The 21560-nt window shown below is 41.3% G+C and overlaps 2 protein-coding genes across 2 annotated transcripts; one reads left to right on the top strand and one right to left on the bottom strand.

Annotated features, from left to right (window-relative positions):
* Window positions 1–5495: 5495 nt before the first annotated feature.
* On the top strand, window positions 5496–7889 carry klf9 (Kruppel like factor 9). The gene is made up of 2 exons (XM_020594635.1): window positions 5496–6287; window positions 7518–7889. The coding sequence occupies exons 1-2, from the start codon at window positions 5885–5887 to the stop codon at window positions 7796–7798; spliced, it is 684 nt and encodes a 227-aa protein (XP_020450291.1). The 5' UTR covers window positions 5496–5884; the 3' UTR covers window positions 7799–7889.
* A 2269-nt stretch (window positions 7890–10158) lies between these two features.
* On the bottom strand, window positions 10159–17530 carry fam219ab (family with sequence similarity 219 member Ab). Its single transcript, XM_020594591.1, has 6 exons — window positions 17259–17530; window positions 16129–16228; window positions 14336–14441; window positions 13781–13861; window positions 13628–13682; window positions 10159–12033 (listed from the first exon to the last, which is right to left on the bottom strand). Exons 1-6 carry the CDS (start codon window positions 17334–17336, stop codon window positions 11875–11877), a joined length of 579 nt encoding a protein of 192 aa, XP_020450247.1. The 5' UTR covers window positions 17337–17530; the 3' UTR covers window positions 10159–11874.
* Window positions 17531–21560: the final 4030 nt, after the last annotated feature.

The following is a 21560-nucleotide window of genomic DNA, read 5'->3' on the forward strand; positions in this document are numbered from 1 at the left end:
GCCTTATACCTGCTTTAACCTTAGACAAGAAGAGAAGGTCTTCTTGCAAAATTAAGTTATCATCTGTAGTGTTATCTGTGAAGTCTGATTCTAGAGCCTTGATTATGTCTGGTGGATTGATCTCTTTAGCTTGGCTTCTACATACAAAGTGTACTTCTCCCCTTAGCTGAGTTGATGACTGCACAGCAAGTATGACTTGTCTTACTATGATTCTGTGGCTGGTTCCCACTGCATCAGTACCATCGTTTGCTGGATTTGAGCATCCAACAATGCTCCAGCCGAGATCAGTTCGCTGTGCATATGGATGGTTCTCTTTGCCAGGCAAGATCTCTCTTGGGAGAAGGACTTGTTGACAGTTATAGCCAATAAGAAGGCCTACTTCACAGTCTAGCTGTGGAGGAATCCTTTCTGCTAATTGTTGTAGATGAGGCCATTTTAAGGCTGTTTCGGATGTTGGGATATGTAACCTATTTGCTGGGATGAACTCTCGTGTGAAAACTGGAGGTAATGGAATTCTTTTGTTCGACTCATATCCTCTCACTTGTAGGTCTGTCAGTTTCTGACAGGGTATGACTGTCGACCTCGCGGACATCATGGATTTGATTTGATTTGATTTGATTTATTCTTTCAAGCATATAAAACAGTTGATATAACAACACACATTTTTACACACAATCCAATATCAATTTTCTTATACCTAGTACATGCTTGAATGGAGTAGGAAGAAGTCAGACTTATCCTGTCCTACCCCATGACATCATCTTACCATCATTGGTTTGCAAGCAATAAATGATTCACTTCTACACACACACATATTATACTAAAAAAAGAATATAACAGCGTTAACATTCTTACATCACACAAGTGATATACTAAAGAATAGTTACAAAATATACACCACACCCACAATAGTCCATGTAGTTAATCATTGAGCCTGTTCTTGCATATATCTTGATTGACACATACCTTTATATTTACATTTAAACTCATCAATTCTATTACAATTTTTTATGTCCACACTTAAAATATTCCATAGTTTTACCCCGCTTATGGAAATACAAAATCTTTTTTATAGTTGCAAGCTGACATTTTTTTTTGTTTGTGTTAAGATCTTGAGCTACTTCATCTAGAATGAAAGTTGTATCACTCTGTGTATCTAAGAGAGCATAGACAAGGACTTCATTATCTGGCTGTTTAGTGGATGACACCGAGACTGGCAAAATAGGGGATGTTTGTGTGCTTAGGCCTTCTTGTACAACTCTGTTGGTGGTCACTGTAACAATCTTTCCTGTGATGTCTGACTTATCCCTTGAAATGCCATCTCCATTTTGGGGAATTGACCCTTGGCGTTCCTTGAACTTGTCGTCATGCAGGTGTGTTGAATGTCTCTTTTGACACTTCTCGCATGTGCTCTTATTATTGCACCTTCTTGAGTGATGACCGGCCTTTAAACACCCAAAGCAAAGCTTCTCTAGCTGCAAAAACTTGACACGCTCCTGAACCATCTTTTCTGCGAACTTTCTACACTTGTCGAGGACATGACCTGTTCTTTTGCAGAAGACACATGATAGAATAGTGCTTTGTGCTGTGTTTGTGGTCAACGTCTTTGCTTGAACTATTTGACTTCGTGGATGCTTTGGTTTCTCACCTTCAATACCTTTGAGTGCTTGCATGGAGGATATGGGATCACAAGCAAGATCTGCTTCCTTCGACAGGAAGTTGACAAACTCTTTGAAAGGTGGGTATTCAGCACTAATTTGCCTGACCTCCATCACAGTTCCATCTAGAAACCAACCAATCTGGTAGCTTCAGCAGAATCCTTTGATTCTCGATGCAATCATTGAGGATGTCCAGTGTTTTAATGTGGGACATTGCAGCTTCACAGCTCTTGAGGAAGTCTGCAAATTCTCTTAGTTCGTAGTTATCCTTAGGGCTTATCTTTGGCCATCCATGCAGCTTGTCTCTGAGGGCCTTCCCAATTGTGAATGGGTCTCCGAAACGCTTCTCTAACAGCTCCCAGGCTGAGTCATATGCTGCTTCTGTGCCTAGTAAGAAAAATCCTTCAACAACTTTCTTTGCTGTGCCACCTAAGTATTTTCTTAAGTAATAAAGTTTTTCATCCTTCGGGATATTTTTTCATTCGATTAGTGTTACAAAGGATAATTGCCAGTCTTTGAATTTCAAAGGGTCTCCTGTAAATAGTGCAGGATCTGGTGTTGGAAGACGATTAGCGCTTATAGCTTCTGCTAGCAGGTTGATCACATTCTGCTCTTGAGATAAAAACACTGTAGTTGGAGACTGAGGTAGCAGTTGTGGATGAGAGGCTTGACATGTGACTTCTAGAGGATGAGGAATGAATGGGGGACTCAAGGGATTGAGATCTTGGACTGTAACTGGCAAGGCATGAGGTGTGACTGAGTGACTAGAAGTACTGAGAGTGTGCTTCATAATTGGAGGGATAGTGGAAGCAGGACCTTGAAGCTCTGCTGCTACTTCGACATCGCACAGTGAATCAGTTTCTACATTTCCTTCGACTTCGTCATAGACCTTTACTCTAGCTTTTGCAGCATTGAGCTTCTTTACTTCTTCTAGACGTGCGAGCTTTCTACGTTTGTCTTGCATTGCTTGTTGTCTGTCTAAGTCCTCTGATTCAAACTGTGCCAGCCGTTATTTATTTTCAGCCTCTAGCCTTTGGAGTTCTGTTGCTTCCCTTTCTTGTTCCTCCAATACTGCCAAGGTCTCCTGAGCTGTGGCAGCTTCAGCCACAGCTTCTATTCTTTTAACTGAGCACACACTAGATCGGGTGGAATTACGTCTCGATTGGTGAGACAGTGACCTCGATGAGGAATCTGTTGAATCTAAGACTGATCCAACATCAAGCCATAATTCTTCATCTTTAGCCGGTTTATGACCCTTGAGCTGTCTTTCTGCCTTCTGAACAATGAATTCTGAGAGTGATGCACATGTGTCCACTCTGCGCCGCAGATCTAGGGGTTTGTAGTCGACGTAAGTCTTCATAGACGACTTGAACATCAGTGCTGGTACATTTGATGTTTTCAGTAAGGTCCTTAAGTTCATCTTCAGAGGCTTCATCAGCCAGCAATCCAATTCAATTCTTGCGTAACATCGCCACTTCTCATATGTGATTTTGTACCTACGTTGTACACCCTTACGTCTCTCTTCTTCAAGTTCTCTTCCCTTTTCTGTTAGGGTGCGAGTTCTTTCACTCCTTCGTAGTTTTTCTACTTCTGTTGTAGATTCAGTATCTGTAGCTTCGTCTTGAGCAGGTGCTTTGGTAGTTTTACAGGTTTCAACGCTAATGTTGAACATCTTGAGATAACTTCAGTGGTTGTATTTCTAGGCTATGTGTAAGTGAAGGTCATGCTATGCATAAGTTTAAGCAGCTAGGACAGTTGTGTATGTGCCCTTCACTACACTAACGTATTGGAAACACTGATAGGTTTTGGCAGGTTATTTTCTTCATACTGCGCACAGTGTTCATGATTGATAGTTCTGAGCTCTTTGTTGCAATTTCCAAGATGAATTGCTTCTTACGTCACCTTAAGACAGAGTGAAGTCACGGAGCTCTTCCTGGTTTGGCTTGAGAATTGCACTTTCAATACAGTCTATTCACCGTTCTTTGCAGCAACTATGTTGGTGATGCATTGTGAGTTCAGCTTATCTGATGCGCCGGGTCTTCCTCATGTCTTAGCCCACTGCGGTTCCGTTGTCTCTCTTACCCCTCGTCGAGCAGTCGAGTTCTCACTGTAGCTCTTTCAGGACAACACAGACACAGGTTGATTCTCTGAAACGGGCGTTTATTGTCTTCTTCTTCTTTTAGTCACGCCGTGAGAACTATATTCACGAATGAACAAGACAAAGATATTAGCAGCTAAACAATGCCTAGCATGTACAGAAATAAAAGAAATGAAGACATTTATAAATAAAGGCACCTCGTTGGCTGCTTGTCTTGAAAGAGATTCTTAGTTGCTTAACTGCCCTTGAATGTCTGGCTTGCCTTCAGACAAGAGATAATTTTAATGCAACTCAGCAGAGCCTCGTGAGAGACATCTGCTCACCTACAGTCCAAAGCGAGAAGTTCTGTATTGATCTTGTAAGAGTTCACGTTCTCATGAGACACGTTTCACTACGTAGTGTCTCTTAATGTAAAATGAGCGGTTACATAAATTACATCACAATAACCCATATTCATCTTAACAACTTTGAGCTTAAATGAACAACATATTTAACACAACATATTCGTGGAATACTAAATCAACTCAACACTTACAAAAAGAATGGTGTAAATAACAGCTGCCTTATTACAAGCTTCTGCATGAGTGTGAACTGTTTGCATGGTTTGACCTTCACTGACTGATAAGGGCATGGTTACAGTAAAGGTTTATGAGCTGTAGGTGGGAGAGCCATCCAAACATCAAATTGTAGCCCCTATACACAGTAATACGTCTGTGGGTCAGGGTGGTCTGTGAAAAGAGGCTGCAGGGTTTCTTGGAAAATGTAAACTGTGTCATTTGGCTTTGCAGAGTGTGCAACCTGCACATGTAGCCTATGTGTTGTATCTTTTCTTTCCTTGTACATAATGGATCTGTATTCCCCTGCAAATCAAGATGTTGGAGCTAAGTAAACGCAAATCCATCCACGCATCACTTTGTAAATATGCAGTAAAAGTACACAGCATGTATTGTTATAGTAAAAGTAAAAAAAAAAGGGTTCCACAATGAACAGGCCTCCCCAGCCTACTCCACCTGGGGCAGCAGTGTGGGGCTGAGGGCTTGTTCTGACGTGGTTATGAACCCAACCCCCATAATGTGATGTTGCATTCGGGTGCATCTTTAAAGTGTGTTGTAAATATATGTAGCCATGAAAGGAAATTAGTTAAGAGGCCTGTAAACAGGAGTTTTAAACCATTCAGAAACATATATACTTTAAAAGTGTACAGCAAAAGTAAAATCAATATGATAAGGATTATCCTGCTTTTATTTTTATATTTTTTTATTTATTGCTGCCCACAGTTCCATTTCTTGTTGTACAATCAATAAACATCTCATAACTTCCCAACAATTTTTCACTTCTTCTTCTCCACTAGTACTGTAGCGTCAAGGTATGAAAGGCTTCACTTCACTTATAGGTTCTGTTATAATCAGACACAATCAAAATCTTATGTTATAATATAACGTAATTAAAATGTAATAATAATTCTTTTAGTGTATATATGGTAGCCTATAATTTAGATAGAAATGTCCCCATAGGCTACCCACAACCTTCAAGATTGATTCTGGATAATAGTGCTCTTCCAGAACGTGCATGAAGGCAGCATCAGTGTGGTCCAGCCCTCTTTTCCTCTGTGATTGGCCCACTATCCCCTCGCTCACCCCTGTAAGTCAGTTCCAAAAAAAACGAGTCACGTCTCCTCTCAGCCAATCGCAGCCTCGTTTTATCATGACACTGTGGGATTCCGCGAAATTGTTTCTTGGAGTTGAGAGAAGTCGTGCACACAGTGAAATAGGGCAAGTTGACGCGTGTGTGGGAGCGCACAAAGAGGCGGAAAATACGCATACACAAAGCCTGGTCCAATAACACGTTTGGTTGTTGTTGTTGACCCAGCATATTAAAAGGAGAGGGAGGGTGGAATAACTGGAGGACGATTCAAGCAGCTATCTTTCCTGGGGGTGTTTATTTATCCGCCCTGCAAGCTCACCAAGAAAACACAGCCTTTGTGGATTAGTCACATTGGGATGGTTAACCGCATGCTTCACTGGAGGACTGCGGCTTGATTACTTTATTGTATCAGTTTTGTCGGATTGTCTATAAATATATAACTACTCTACATTGTTCCTTTTCTCCATCCGGGTCTGCTGTAGTGATGTCGGAGGTTCATGTCTCTGCAGACTGTGTCCCCAGCCGACCAGCGGGACGGGGACGGACAGAGGACATGGTGAAAGAGAACCAGGAGCACAGGACTTTATTAATGGTGGCAATGATTTTATTAGACTTGAACAAATGCAGTCCCAACGCTATCAGCGCGGGAGGCGGCGCATGTCTCGGGGCTAGCGACGCCGGCACTCAGGAGAAGGTGGAGCGGGCCGGTTACCGGATGAACGCCGGGGACGGCCGGGGTTCTGTGGCACTCAAACAGTCCAGGAGCAAAAAGGTGGTGGCGGCGAGAAGAGAGCCTCCCGAGAAAAGGCACTGCTGCCCTTTTACCGGCTGTGGAAAGATGTACGGCAAGTCGTCCCACCTCAAAGCCCACCTAAGGGTCCACACTGGTAAGTGAAGCGCTTGGGCGACAAGCCTACGAAACTAAGGCTTGGTTCTGGCAACGTCAGCGAAACCGCTCTGCGTCGCTTCAGCTATTTTTTCCCCGACGCGTGTTGACACCTATTAGCTACTGTACTGGCGATTTTAGGACGTAATGTAATAGACTCTTAGGAGATCAAATGCCCCAAATGTGATTATTTCCTCATAAGGTCACACTTTGATTGTCATTCTTAATGTTGTAGACAATACCCATGTGATGTGACATGAGGAGTGTAACTGAGACAATACATGTTCCTGAAAATGAATTACAGATTATAGGAAAGGCTGTTTGCTGGGGCTCTGCTGACCAGCCCACAGTGGGCCACAGGCTGGATGAGGGAGGGGAAGAGGCGTATGTGATTTAGAGGGGGAGTGTTTCATGTGCTGTTGACACTGAGATCTGGGAACACCATGTACCGCCACCCATATTTGTGACAGATTGTTCAGGTGTGATAAATCATCCTGGAGTACTGTGAGTTATTATATTATCCAAACAGCGCCTCAGATGATTGTTACGCGTTATGTTATAAAAGAGGCACCTGTTTTGGGTGTTAACACGCACCATTGTACACGTGTTGTGACAGCAAGTAAGTGTAGTTACTATAATTGCGACATAGTGGTTATGCTTCACATGCGGGTCACTGCGACACTGTTATCGCATGTTCTTCTCCAGAGGTAACCCTCCCTGCACTATTTCCTCATACGTCATCCTCCTCCTCCTCCTCCTCTCCTGTGCGATTGTAAACAAGAGCAGACATGTGGTAAGGTGGAACACGTGGTGGAGGGGGAGGAGGAGGAGGAGGTGGGGGGAGTCTTATTTTATTTTATTTTATTTTTCTGTTTTTGTTCAGGAGGATCTTATCACGACTCACCTTTTCTAAATCACTGTCTTCTGTTATTTTTCTTGAAAATGCTATTTATGCAGGCCTTCCCAAAATTGCCTTTTCCTTTGACAAATCCCCCATAATTACTCTCAAGCCTGTGCTCTTTACTTTCTCCTCCTCCTCCTCCTCTCACTTGATTAATTTTGTATGTGTGGGATTTTGATCTGCTCTACAGCAGCGATTGGTGTTGACACAAGAGGGTCCCCAAACAGTGGGGAAAAACAAAACCCAGAGGTTAAGCTTGGAGCTAATTATATAAATGCACTCAAAGTATATAAAAAGGTAGCAATACAGAACTTGTGTTTGTTTTCTCAGGTGAGCGCCCCTTCGAGTGTACCTGGCCAGACTGTGGCAAGAAGTTCTCCCGATCAGATGAGCTGACACGTCACTACCGCACACACACAGGCGAGAAGCGCTTCAACTGTCCACTGTGTGACAAGTGCTTCATGAGGAGCGACCATCTGACTAAACACGCTCGGCGACACACAGGCTTCCATCCCAGCATGCTTCTGGGCTCCGGTGCAGCTAAGAGGCGCCGCTGCTCCATGTCCATGTCCTCCTCTGATTCTGGAGACCAAAGCCCTGTAGGCCTGTGAGACAAACATTCATAATGTACATATATACATAAGGGTATACGTATGCACTAGATACAGCAGCATACAAACACGGACACACATGTGTGGTGTTTACACCTTTACACACAAATCCCTTTAAGTCACCTGTGTGGTGTGTACACCTTTACACACAAATCCCTTTAAGTTAGACAACTCAACCAGCTAGACCATTATTCAGAGTTTTTCTGCTATGCACATTGTGCAACAGCAAACAGAAACATTTTGAAATTAAAGCTCCCCCTATTATTCCCTGAGGTGACCGGTATTTGTTAAAGGTTATTCAAGTTCTGTCAGACAGGCCTAGTTGTTTCACCATTTGTAATCATTTTGCTTCATGTTGTTTTATTTTCCTGGAAGAATCCTCCATCCATGTGGTATTCATATACATATATAGTGTAGTTTTTTTTATTTTGTTTTTTTTTATAAACACTACATGTGTTCACAGACGACTTATGCAGGTGAAGACAGCAAGATTTTTTTTTTTAACTGACATATTCCTAGTGTGTGGAAAAAGTCTTGGGATTAGTCCTTTTTGTGAAGAGTACTGTTGGGCTCATATAAACACATATTTTCATTTCAGTGCAGGATAAAGCACATGTACAGTATAGCAGTATTATTATGTAAATAGGTTAAACAGACTACCTTTCAGATGGACAATATATTAAATAGTGTAGTTAAGTATTATTAGTAATAAGACAGATCTTTAATAAAGAGGGATACCGAGCTTGCATATTTAAATTATTGTATTTGGCTGTGGGCTTATAGTAAATCAGGTATAGGCAGTGTGTTTTCTGTGACCAAGCATAAATTCTGTCACATCTTGATAAAAAAATACCTACAGTGCTTGGCAAGACCATAATACATAAGCCAGCATCAAGGGCAAATACATTTCAATATTTGTGCTGCTTTTTAGGCCTGAAATATGTCACATAACTGGGAACTTTACTTTTTCTCTTGTAGTTGAAATATTTTTAGCAGCATATTGATTCACATTAACTGTATACAAGGCCGTGTGTGCCTTGTAAGGGTTTTGTAGCAGAAAAGATTTTCTATGTTTTGGAATTACTTTCTAAACGCACATTGTCAGATTATTTATTCAAAGTATTAAATATCAACTACTGTCTCTTATACAAACAGAGCCAGTTGCTGTACATTGTACTAGCTTCACCTTCACTCTGTACAGTTGATCAGGGAAAATGTGATGCAAAATCAATATTACACCCCCTGGTGGTGACATGGAAGCACAACATTTCTCATAACAGAAAAATCATAAAATCTTTTCTTTTCCGTCTTAGCATTTGAAAGTATGCTCTCATGACTAGATTGTCAGTCAGTGAATTCCACCATTTAGCATGTTTGCATGTATTTGTTTAGCACAATGTATTAGTTGTTCTTCTGGTATGTTTTGTATTATATTACTAATGAGGTGAGGTCTTATTCGTCCAATAAGGGAGCCAGAAGCACAGCTGATGTCATTAGTTTTTTTTTTATACATAATGCATTAAAACGTCCAGATATAATGTAAACTTAGGTGTAGTTAACCTCAGAGGACTACATACATTTGTAAATTGAAATGCTGTTTCTTTTCTGGCGATGTAACAACTGACTGGCTGTTGGTGCCTTTCAGGTTGAAGCCCTGAGTGTGTGTGAGTGTGTCTGCTGCTACTGTACTGTAACCAGGGACTGTCAATACAGACCCCAGGTTATTGCAATATGCATAGATGTGTAACAATTACTGCTCAAAAGTTTTAACATTAAAATATTTGTTTTTCTTTTCAACATTTGCTCATTACTCCTTTCCTACATACCTGACACTGTTGAACTTTACAGAAGACCACAAGGGTCATGGAAACATTGATATAGGATTAATAATTCATTTGTACATTTTTTTAATAAATTGTCTTTTTATTGCCTTTTAAAATTATTTTTCAAAATTCCTTTTTTTATTGCCCAAAAAATACAAATGAACAAAATCACTTACTAATTTGTTTTTATTGTCTAATTAAATATCAGTTAATGAATTCCTGTATTATTTCCGTGACCCTTGCAGGCCTCTATAGAAGTTCACTGTATTTCCTAACTTTAACCTCTAGAGTCCCTGCGTCCTCATATGAGGACCGCACAGCTTGGGTTTCCAAAGCTCAGGACTCTAGAGGTTATGTAAATACAGTAATCCTGTTTTTGTTATATTTCCATTGATAATATAGTACCAGAGTCAAATTCCTCATGTGTCTGACACACCTGGCCAATAAAGCAGATTCTGATAATATAGTGCAATGAAGGTGTAACAACATAAACAATAAGGGAGAACAGGGAGTGCTACATTAGCTTTGTGTTTATTTGTTGTTTTCATACACCGCACATAACAATACAATTGTTAAATACTGTAATGGAAGTGTTTACAATACAAGAAAATGGTTTATAAAAAGGAAAACCAAAGAAAAACAATCACACATGTCTAAATAAAATAAAAAAAAAAATGCATAACTTCACAGACAGCTAATGTTCTTCAAATAAACTAAATGCTCAAGATAGGAACAAATATACACATCTTTTAAATTTCTCTGTACTTAAGGCATACTTTAATTGCAAATAATCAACTGATACAAGGGTCATAAATGAAGGATATTGGTGCTCCGAGTCAACAATCGATGTTGTTGTAGTCGGTAAACAATTTCCTACCTATTGACAAATAGATGTCATCTCACTCTTTAGTTTGGCATTGTATTGTATGCATGCATATGCATATATATGTAGTGTGTGTGTGTGTGTGTGTGTGTGTGCGCGCGCGCGCGCGTTTGTGTGAGACAGAGAGAGAGAAGATAGGTTCAATCCTTCTGGTGTCTGAACCTGTCTGCTCCCTTAATGATCTGTGGTGTGACGATAGAAATGAGGAGGGGAGTATCCAGTGATCATCAGGTTCTGTGACATCAAGAAGATATACCGCGGTGGGCAATGTAACAGACAATGCTGAAAAGTCAATCTAAAGCCCCCACCAAGTCCCTTTGGCCTTGATAGCATGGGCATCATGTGTTAGAGGGTCAGTGTAATGATATGTAATCTTCCCTTTTGACACAGTTCATTGCAGATAAGACACTCTCACTGCTATAGAGGAGAAAGTACACAGATATGGGCCCAAAGAATGACAAAAAAAGCTCAAATTCAAAACAATACAAGTCAAGTTAATGCCACAACAGCAGCATGTGATTGCCCAACAGAAATGGGACAAATATCAAATGTGCAACAAGCTACTTACTTATTATTTTCCATTCACTTATCCAGTCTGGTGCTCTTCATGCGATTCTTTCCTTAGCCGTTCATGTTCATACATTCATCCCTAAACTCTGTAACGAAATATCCCAAGCCTGTACACTGTAGGGCAAGGAACGCAAACATGTTGAAGGTGCTGTGCATTGGCCAGGCCTGTGCTACATAACAACCCTGTACAGTACAATGAATACAGTACCAGATATCCTCTATTTGTGGTGCTAAGACTGCACTCCTTTTCAAATATCTCCAAGTCAACACATAAAATCATACTGATCCCTCAGGTTGTAAAAAACAAACAAACAAAAAAAAAACAGTAAGCATTTAAATAATAATTAAAACAACGAACCTGCAAAATGCAATCCAAAATGTAGTTAAACAGTTGAGTCAGCAGTTATGGTATTGTTTCTTATTCTTCAAAACCAGTGAAATCATTTTACAGCATCATTTGTTTGTCCACTAGTACCACTGTGTTATGTTACATCATGTGCACCAGGAGACGGGCTATCACACACAAGTGCACGTCCTACCATAGGAGGAAACCACCAGTTTTACTCTTATCTTAAATACATACTGAATATTATCACATTTGTTCTTTCTCCTAGATTTTAAACCAATGTTTCTATATGTTAGTTTCATTGTCTTTATTATCATAGCACTTAACTGTCATCATAATGTTCTTCCAATGCTTCACTGTCACCATTCTGCCGGCGCAGTAAACTCACAGCGGGTGAAGATTGGGGGTTATGTTGTATGGAAAGGGGTGGGGTCAGAAGGTCAGAGGGCTGGGGTTACTGTATTTGACAGGTGGTAGACGAGGTTGCCTGGCAGCACATGCAGGTAGGGTTGACTGATTTGGGTGGGATCAAATCCAGGTCCTCATCGTCCGGGATCTCATCTAGGCGGTAGCCATCTTTCAGCAGCTGGATGTTCAGATCCTGATTGATTTGCTGAAGAGAGGTGGATAGACAGAGGTTGATGCATTATTACAATGTTTCTCAACCCGTGTCACGGATCATTGTTGAGCTACAGAGCATTTGCTACTGGGCCATGAGGTTAAGATCTGATTCTGCTAATAAAAATCCTTATAAACATCAAACTTTACACTCCATTACTCCCACAACAACTGATTGCAGTAAAGCAGACCATCAGTATGTGAGGTAATAAGTCCATCAAAATCAATACCAGTCTCATGTGTTCACAGTAAACATGTAACTTGAAACACACAACTAGCCTGGCTGTGGTCAATGGAAACAAAATCAACCTACCTCTAAAGTTCACTAATTAGCACATACAGTAATAACTTGTTTAATACAAAAATCAAAGTGTAAAAATGACAATTCCTTGTGTTACAGGGGTTATGTGCTAGACCGATTCTTGGCTGGTACCAGTAACTGCTTGGAGTCTCTAGTGGTTGCCAGGCAACTTGTCCAGTACTTCCCAAAATGCTGAACTTTTCCATTAAGTAGTTTGTTACTTTGGAAAAGGCAGGGCAGACAAAAGGCCTACTGTGTGAAAACCGGGTGTTTGCGTTATAATATTCCCATCTCATCAGCAACAATGTTGTCAATATGAGAGGGTTAGGAACCCATGAGTTGAGGAAGGTAAAATAGCGATGTGCACGCAAAAGGGGGAGGGAAGAAAGCAATCGCACTGACTGCAATGAGGTGCATCATTAGTAAACAAACCTTCTCTGGATTTGAAGTTTTCATTTATCAAGCCCAACATGAAAAACAGAAATTCATACGCTGAAATAAATGACTTGTGTTTTATGACAACAGACACACCTGTTGTCTGACTTTATCTGACTGACACAATGTGCAATGTACAAATATTAAGACTGTCTGTTCTTACTTAGGCTGGCTCAAGTTACAGCTGTAACCATGGCAAAGTGAGTTATGGTACTTTCACAGATGGCTGTAACGATCAGCGCTTGTCTTCATTGAATATCCCAGCATTTAACTCTTCATGTATAAACTGTCTTGTCTGTTGTAGAACTAACTGGTACTACGAAAGAGGAGACAATGGCTAAACGGGTTTCCACATTTACTGTACATTAGCTAATTATTTCTGACAGCATGGTGGCATTACGATATCAACACTTGTGGGCTTTCAAATATAACTTGCAATATATCCAAAAGCCTGGATGTGTCAGAGACAGAAAACCGAGTTAGAGGGTGGGGATGAGAATTCCTGTGGGGAACAGATATGATGAAGTGTCTGTGATTAGCACTTAGGATATATTGTCAGTAGTGTTGAAAACAGGATTTACAGGAGCAGACACCCAGAGATGACATTTCATTTGTTTCCTGCTTTGTGTCAGATTTGTACGCAAGTGTGTCTGCAGTGTAATCGTGCACTTACAGGGAGAGCGCACGCCTAGAGAATTAACATGATTTATGGAGAAGACTGGCTTATAAAGGTCTGACTCTTGGTCTGTTGGCGGTTGTGGGAAATAGAGTGATGAAGCAAAGAGAGAGAGTGACTCAGAGAGTAGATGTGAGGTAAAGAGTGCACAGTTATCTGCTCTGTCACACAGCTCACCTCAGCAGAGGAGTATCCCGACGATGAGTATCTAGACATGTCAAAATCATCATCACTGCAACAGAAAAACATCAGTTAGCATATTTGGTGTGTTTCTCTGGCAAGAAAAAGCATGTTAGAAAGAAGTGTATTAATGTGCGTGTGTGTGTTCACCTGTCAGTGTCTAGGGCCACCAAGGGCTTCTCATCTGGGCTCTGGTCTAAAGAGGAATAGCCTTTATTGGGCACTACCAACCTGTGCGAAGGGAACAAAGAGAGAGAGAGAGACAGAGCAGAGGAGCAGAAAGAGGGTATAACGGAGGTGGATTCACAAACAGGAAGAGGTGAGTAAGAACCAGCTGGGCAGAGGAAGGTGGGCTTGGAGGCAACATCACAGCTTAGCCACAGTTAATGAAAGAAGCATGAAAGAGGTCCAATTTCAAACTTGGCCGTGTCACACACCCTGAATCAATGAAGCTATTTTTTCTTTACTACCCTGACAGAGAAAGGAAGTGATGAGAGCTGAGAATAAAATCCATCTATTCAAGCCCAATAAACATGCTTTAGACTTTGCACCTGAACATTTACATACACAAAAACTTCACTTTGACCTCCAAAATAAAATCCGTTGTAATTACTGCCATCTCTCAGATACACAACAGCAAGCAGCAGAAGCTAGAAGTCTATCTCATTCCTCCATTAAACCAAGGTCATGTTGCTCACTTCTTACCTTGTTCTTGCCATGACGTTGTTCTTCTTTGGCTGCTGGTTGACCGGACTACCTACAGCGTTGCCGTTCTTCAGCGAGCCCTTCCTAGCCAGCTCTCTCTGTTTCTCTACACATGTGACAGAGACATAGGAACACACACATTAGTTAGGCTTCAAATGACAGACATTCTGCACAAACAAATGAAGGTTAAACTGATGTCGCAGCCATGTTCTTGTAAGACTTACAAGACACATGCAATCAAATGGTGCAAATTGTTTATAATAAGATTAAGTAAACGGGGAACCCGTATAATGTGCTGATGAGAAGCATTGCATTGCTAACGACAATCACACAGTTTACAAATTATATATAAGACAAATTATGATTAGGATATATTTCTCAACTTTCTGTTGTTTGCTTTTATTTGACTGAAACAACATTATAAACTCTGACACCCATAAGGAAGTGTGACAATCAGGGAGAGGAACCGGGTTTAATTCCACCTGCAGTCGACTTTGAGAGGACGATGACGTACTCGCTTTCTGAACATGACATCTCCCAGATCAGTTTCTGTTTTGTAATCCATTAGGCAGTGTTTGGGTTGATTAAAATCCTTAAAGAGATGAGACAGTAGGTTCACAAAGAACAGACTCCTCGTGTGACATCAAACGCTCTCGCCTCCCTTTTCTCCCTTTTTTGATTCTCATCAGTGATGAGATGACGGATGACTAATACTGTTAGCTGAGTCTGAGCCAACGATGAACTACAACATTACACTGTGAAGACACTAGAAAATGTAGAATTTTTAATACAGAAACATGTTTTGAAAGGCTACTGAATGCACCTTTCCTTCTCAAGGTCACAAAGGAAAAATGAGTAGTTTAACAAGCATGCATACTTAAAGGAATATGCTCAGACTGTATTTTAAGACAGGATAATTTTATGACATAAAAACTTAGAAACAACCAGTAAGATTAAACAGAATAATATGATGTACAATGGCAGCCATCACTGCGGTCTCACGTTCAATATGCAGGACGGATGAAGAGTGAAAAGAACTGGTACAGTGGCTGAAACTGCACATGTAGATTGTTATATTTTTAAAAGGACCTTTTAATGCATTTCTTTGACCTAATAGTTTATTCACAATGGAACATTCTTCTGAAAAGCTTTAGACAAGTGCAGTTAAGAAGAGAAACTGTTGCAGTAGGAGTAAAAAAAAAAAAAAAAGGAAAAAAGAAAGAAGTGCTCACCAAGCTGCTGAAATGAGCCTTGAAGGGCAGTGGCTTTTCATAAACACAAGAGGCTCAGTTCCCCAAACATAAAACAAGCCAGAGTGCCTAATATGTTTTGCCCTGGATATCCACAGGACAAACAAAAAATCGATTACAGCTGAAACATTTATAGCCTATTTGATAAACACTGTTTCACTGTTGAAGTCACTAATCAAGCAAATGCCAAACCTCAGCTGGTTCTAGTTTCTAAAGTGTGAGATTTATGGTGTTTCTCTTTATAACATGAGTGTAAACTAAATACTTTGGGGCCATGGGACGATTGTTCAGGGGGAAAAAAAGCAACCACCTTGGTAACAACTTGCTCTGGGAACTTGTGATTGGGATTTTCTTACCCTATTGACATATTATAAACAAAAAAAAATCCCCACTGGGTTAACTTATAAACTAATCAACAGATGAACTGATAATATTATCTCTGCTGACAATATAGCAGCAGGACAAGGATGATCCACAACGTATTTTCACCTTGTTTGTCTTGTGATAAACACTTAGCCTAGAATTACAACAGCTCTTACTCACCTATTTTCATCTGCAATGGTGAGGGCTTGTAGTTGATAGTGACAGGTTCCCCCTCTCTGTTGTCTGAGTCTGCCTCTGAGGCTGTGGATGAAGCTGGGTCCTGGAGGCAAACAGGAAGATGGCACAGACAGAAAGATGATCAGAAAGTTGCATTACTGAGGCAACTATGAATAATTAATGTCTTTATGTAATGCATAATAGACCCTACTATGCCTACCTTATGAATATGTAAAACATACTGTATGAGGAATAACTGAATGCCAGTGTATGAAGCACTGTTTCAAAAACAGGTTCATATAAACCTTTAAAGGCAGCTAATAAGCTACTGAAATGGTGATTATAAATGAATGCACTGAACTTAAAATGATCTTTGATTTGTTCGGGTTGCTTGGGGGAATACCGGAAGTCCTCGGATCCCAATTTAGCAAAGACCCTTAAAATAATATACAGGACAAAGGTAAGAAAAACACCGTAACAATCATATGGAGGATGGAGATGAGTCCATACTGCTGTGGGTCTAGCTTGGCTCTCTTACGACCACGACCGTGGGCAGCAGAGGCCGCCCTGCAGGCTGCAGTAACCCAGGGCCCCGCTACAGGCCACGGAGCGCACCGCCAAAATCATTTACAGTTTTTATTTTTTATGAAAAGACGGTGGTTTAATGATTTATACGCGCGTATTTTCGAGATGAAGAGCATCTCATTAATCCACTTAAGATAGAGTAACTTGCTATATGGATCCCGAGGATGTAGCAGCAGCGTCGGGATGGGATGCTTGTTTTTGCCAGACATGACGGATGCTGCTCTCTACGCAGCAGACCGGACGCTGATCGCACTGCACAGAGGAACAATCTAGGAGCAAGTCTGTCACATTCTGATCCAGTATACTGTCATTTTAAGATTTTACTGTCTGATAGTAGTCGAAAAAACTTGCGGAGATGGCCCCATTAGAACATCTGTCAATATTACGCACGGCAGATGATGGATTTGTCGTGATCTCAAAGCATAGCCTATTATGAATGGCAGACCTCATACATCATAAGCATCCCAGATTCATAATGGCATTTTAAATAAGAAAACAGCATCAAAATACTCACCGATCATCTCCATCACCCTACAAATCTGACTTACCAGCGGCTGCATCTCAGCCTGCATCTCCGCCTCCTGCACGACACTCGGAACCTGAAATCTATCGATTTCTTCCATCATTTTGGCAACGCCCCTCTTTACTCCCTCTTCTTAGAAACTCAACAATGGCAACGGGTCGTTTCTACGAGTTATCGCCGAGACTGTGAGTGATCTCAGATTTGTAGCAATCTGGGTAGATCTCCGGTGGCGAGCTTCATCCCAGCAGTCAGTATGCCGACGGTGGTGTGACCAGTTGGGTGACGGTGACTACCACCCACTTCCGGGTGGGGTATCCCAAGCTAGGGTCCGGGGACTGAGAGGGGGCCTTTTAAAATGGACCAGTGTGGTTTCTACCAAAGTGCGTAATACCGTAGATTAATTTCTGTATAGTTTCCTGAGATGATGTGAGTGAATCACTATAATGTCAATATGAGGTTCCTATTTTGTTTCTCAATTTATTTCTTCTTTCTCTTTTGCATCTCTGAAGTAGATGGACCTAAATCTCATATCACATTTAAAGGATGAATTAAGTCATGGGGCCTGATCTGAGAGCTGACTGGCTTAAACAACATAACGTTTTCTTGAGATGTATCATTTCTTGTATACTTGCAGTGATTGCGATTTAATAAGATGGCATTTAGACTTTGTAGGTTTATTCTGTTACCAGATAATTTTGAGTCAGTCAGAGAAGCTGAATATAGCCAATTTACAGCACATTACATGTCCTGTAGGCCTATTTCTCATATACTGCAGACAGTCTGTGAGTTCTGCTCTACAATATGAACATTAATGATTTTATTACTGAAGTATGAAGTGACACCAAATACTTTGGAAAGTGAGATGTGATGATTCTTTAAATCACACCCATACAGAGATGGAGCAGTGGCAGGCTAAATATCTGCCAGATCAACAATGCCTGTTAATTCATTTATGCAGTTTCATTTCAAGTCTGGTCAGCTCAAATACAGAAGCAAACTGATATGATGACCACTTTATATGTAGCCCACATACATTTTCATGCACAATATTGGAGTAGTTGTAGAGGTCGACACAGGTCAACAAATTATCACTCTCCTTGTCTTACAGAAGAACGTCAGCTGTTTGGACCCAGAGTAGAAGCTGAAAAGTTTGATTTTATGATATTTTATTAATTAGGGATCAGAGACTGCATGGATTCAAAACACATGGGCAGTCTAGAGGTTGGGTCATTTTGTTGTGTTGCTGATTTCATGGATCCATGTGCTGGAGTCATCCCTGCACGTATATTAATAACCCCTTTGTCTTGGAGTTTGAACTTTTGATTTCATAAAAATGCCCTGATGATTTCACTGTTAGGCCTGAAATCCCTGAATAATGTTTACCTTTACATTCAGACCGACCGTGTTGCCCGTGAGAGCTAGTGGAGCTGCCTTGTGCCATCCATTACGCACAAGGCTGTCCTCACTAATCTGAGACTGTATCTAAAACGTGTGACGCTGTGTGATGTAAACAGTGCTTTATGTGACATTCAACATGTTACTGTGGGATTCTCTCGTCCAAACACCATCACTTAGCATCTGGTTACTCCTCAAAGCGCTGGTCTTTTTCAGTTATCTGAGGGCGCGTTCCAAAATCCGACCAGCCGGTTTGTCCCGGATGGGCGTGGTTGTCGTTCCATTTAAATTCGGCACATGAAAATGCACATGTCCCTTGTTTGCAATGAGCTTTCATCTGCAAGGGTGAGGGCTTGTAGTTGATAGTGACAGGTTCCCCCTCTCTGTTGTCTGAGTCTGCCTCTGAGGCTGTGGATGAAGCTGGATCCTGGAGGCAAACAGGAAGATGGCACAAACAGAAAGATGATCAGAAAGTTGTATTATTGAGTTTGCCATGGCTTCATGTCGGCACATGAAGCCATGGCAAACTGTGGTACATCAACGAAACAACAGGTGAAGCCCCGTAGAACAATGAACAGCAGCCTGTTTGTGGTCAGAAAATGTGGACACCATACTTTGAAGAAACTTTGCAGACAAGGCATTTGAATCACGCTGAGCTTGAAAATTCACTCCTTGACCTAGACTGTGTAAAATCATGATTGAATCAAATAAAAACCATTAAATCACACCTAATATTAAAATTGTGTCCTGGTGTCTGGGCTCTTTGGGGCAGTATTCACCCAGTTGTATAGGCTGTTTACTCTGTGTTCAAAAGCAGAGACATGATGTTGCTTAATGTGAAAGAATGGCCCATTTTCTGGAAATACAATTATCAGCTGATGAAGATCAGCCTCCTGTGCAGCCTGCACTCCATTTAAACGAGTTTCCCTACCCTTGCTGCTAGTAACAAGCGGGATGCTGGCACAACCAAATGTAACACATCCTGTTTATCGGTGATGAGAAAGGCATTGGTGAGATTGGGGTTCCCGCAGACCAATCATCCAACCATCAATAAGAATCGCACGGAGTAGGCGCGGCCATACGTCTTTTGAATCTTGAGAAATGGGTACAGGTGTTTGTTGAGTCTGAGGCAGAAGGGGCCGAGCTCCAAATGCAGCTATAGCCATTTGCTGCGCCCACTCTGTGAATGGGCGCGCCCATAGCCACTGGGCGCAAAATTTTGAATGTTGGTTTGTGCATTGTAACACGTAAAAATTACAGACCTGTTCCTTTACTTAGCTTTTGTGACAAGTGAGCATCGAGCCGGGTCTTTAAGGTAGGCTACACTGTTCTTTTATTCTGTGTTTTCATTATGTATTAAGATAGTATATTTGACGAAGGTTAGACGCGCTAACGTTGTCACTGTATTGTACTTTGAGAACCGGAGCCTGACACAACGCTGTCTTTCATTTTCAGGCAGGGCTGTCACAAGGTTGTTCTGATGACTTTTTGTTGTTCCGTCTTTTCCAGGCCTAAAAACCATGTAAGGATAGAAATATGTTCAGTGTAACCTGTACTAAAAAGAGGTTAAGGAAAGGACACCTATTTGACAAATTACACCAGCTGTTTAATAAGACACAGAGTTTCTGGATTTTTATTATGCTCTGAGTTTCTTTCCCCTCCCCTCCTGCTCTGCTCTCCTCTCCTCTCTCTCCCTATGCTTCTATATGCCACCATTACACATTACTAACTTTGTGTCTCCTCTCTCCTGTACCTTTCTGCAGGTTGCCCTGGCCCTTGAGCTGTACGTCTCTGATGAGCAGTCACCAGCCACATCGACCTGATCAGTGTTTGATTGTTGTGTCTTGTTGCTTTTCTTCTTTTGTCTCTCCTCTATCCACTCACCCCAACCGGTTGAGGCAGAAGGCCGCCCACCAAGAGCCGGGGTCTGTCGGAGGTTTCTTCCGTTAAAGGGAGTTTTTCCTCCCCACTGTCGCCAAGTGCTTGCTCAAGGGGGATTTGTTGGGCTTTCCTTATGTAATAATATTGATAACAGTAAGGTCTAGACCTTACTTTGTAAAGTGTCCTGAGATGACTTTTGATGTGATTTGGCACTATACAAATAAAATTTGATTTGATTTAATAACCTATTGATTTATAACTAACCTAGCTGCTGATCTATTGTGATACAGCTAGGTAGGTTGGTTATCTGTGTTTTAGCTATCTAGCTGCTGACATATAGGGCTATAAAGTGAGAGAAAGGGTGTCTCTAAAACCCAGGTTTAGTGCAATTTGTTAAGGTACCAGAGCACAGCTATGATGTGCACATGTGCAAGCACATGGTTAGGTTGTGGCTTATTTTGAGGGCCATGTGGCAGGTTCACATACATATAATATTTGACCTCTTGCCCTCGGTGAGGTGCTTCAGGAGCCTCCAGACCAAAAAGAGCGGACTCAGACAGCTTCTTCCCCACAGCTGTCTGTTTACTGAACTCTGCCCCCATTGACCCCCCACTTCCTTCTTCTATACCACTACACACACCTCACCCTTTCTCATCTCTCCTGCTGGGACCAATGCAATACACCTCTGTTACCAGTAACACTGAAGTTCTGTTATTCATTTGCACACTGTACTCTAATCTAATCTAATCTAATACAATATTAGATCATGTATAACCTGTAATTCTTGCATTCTGTCCTGTCCTTGTAAAATGATTTATATTGGAAAAACAGCAATAAAATAGAGAATCTGACTGAATGATCATTAAAGCTTTATTAGATTTGCTTTATTGATTAATTTAGGGGCAATTTAGAGTCGCCAATCAACCTAAGATGCATGTTTTTGGACTGTGGGAGGAAGCCGGAGCACCCGGAGAGAAACCACGCAAGCACGGGGAGAACATGCAAACTCCGCACAGAAAGGCCCCGGGGCGGCCAGGGCTCGCACCCGGAA

Source organism: Monopterus albus, unplaced genomic scaffold (genome assembly GCF_001952655.1).
Source record: "Monopterus albus unplaced genomic scaffold, M_albus_1.0 scaffold23.1, whole genome shotgun sequence".
Taxonomy (NCBI): domain Eukaryota; kingdom Metazoa; phylum Chordata; class Actinopteri; order Synbranchiformes; family Synbranchidae; genus Monopterus; species Monopterus albus.

What these genes read in the sequence shown, in the direction of transcription:
- klf9 (XM_020594635.1), top strand. Translation starts at nt 5,885, where the DNA reads ATGTCGGAGGTTCATGTCTCTGCAGACTGTGTCCCCAGCCGACCAGCG. An exon ending in CCACCTAAGGGTCCACACTG is followed by an intron (nt 6,288 to 7,517) that starts GTAAGTGAAGCG and finishes TTGTTTTCTCAG; the next exon opens with GTGAGCGCCCCTTCGAGTGT.
- fam219ab (XM_020594591.1), bottom strand. Translation starts at nt 17,336, where the DNA reads ATGATGGAAGAAATCGATAGATTTCAGGTTCCGAGTGTCGTGCAGGAG. An exon ending in AGGCTGAGATGCAGCCGCTG is followed by an intron (nt 16,229 to 17,258) that starts GTAAGTCAGATT and finishes GTTTGCCTCCAG; the next exon opens with GACCCAGCTTCATCCACAGC. An exon ending in AACGTCATGGCAAGAACAAG is followed by an intron (nt 13,862 to 14,335) that starts GTAAGAAGTGAG and finishes CCCTTCGCACAG; the next exon opens with GTTGGTAGTGCCCAATAAAG.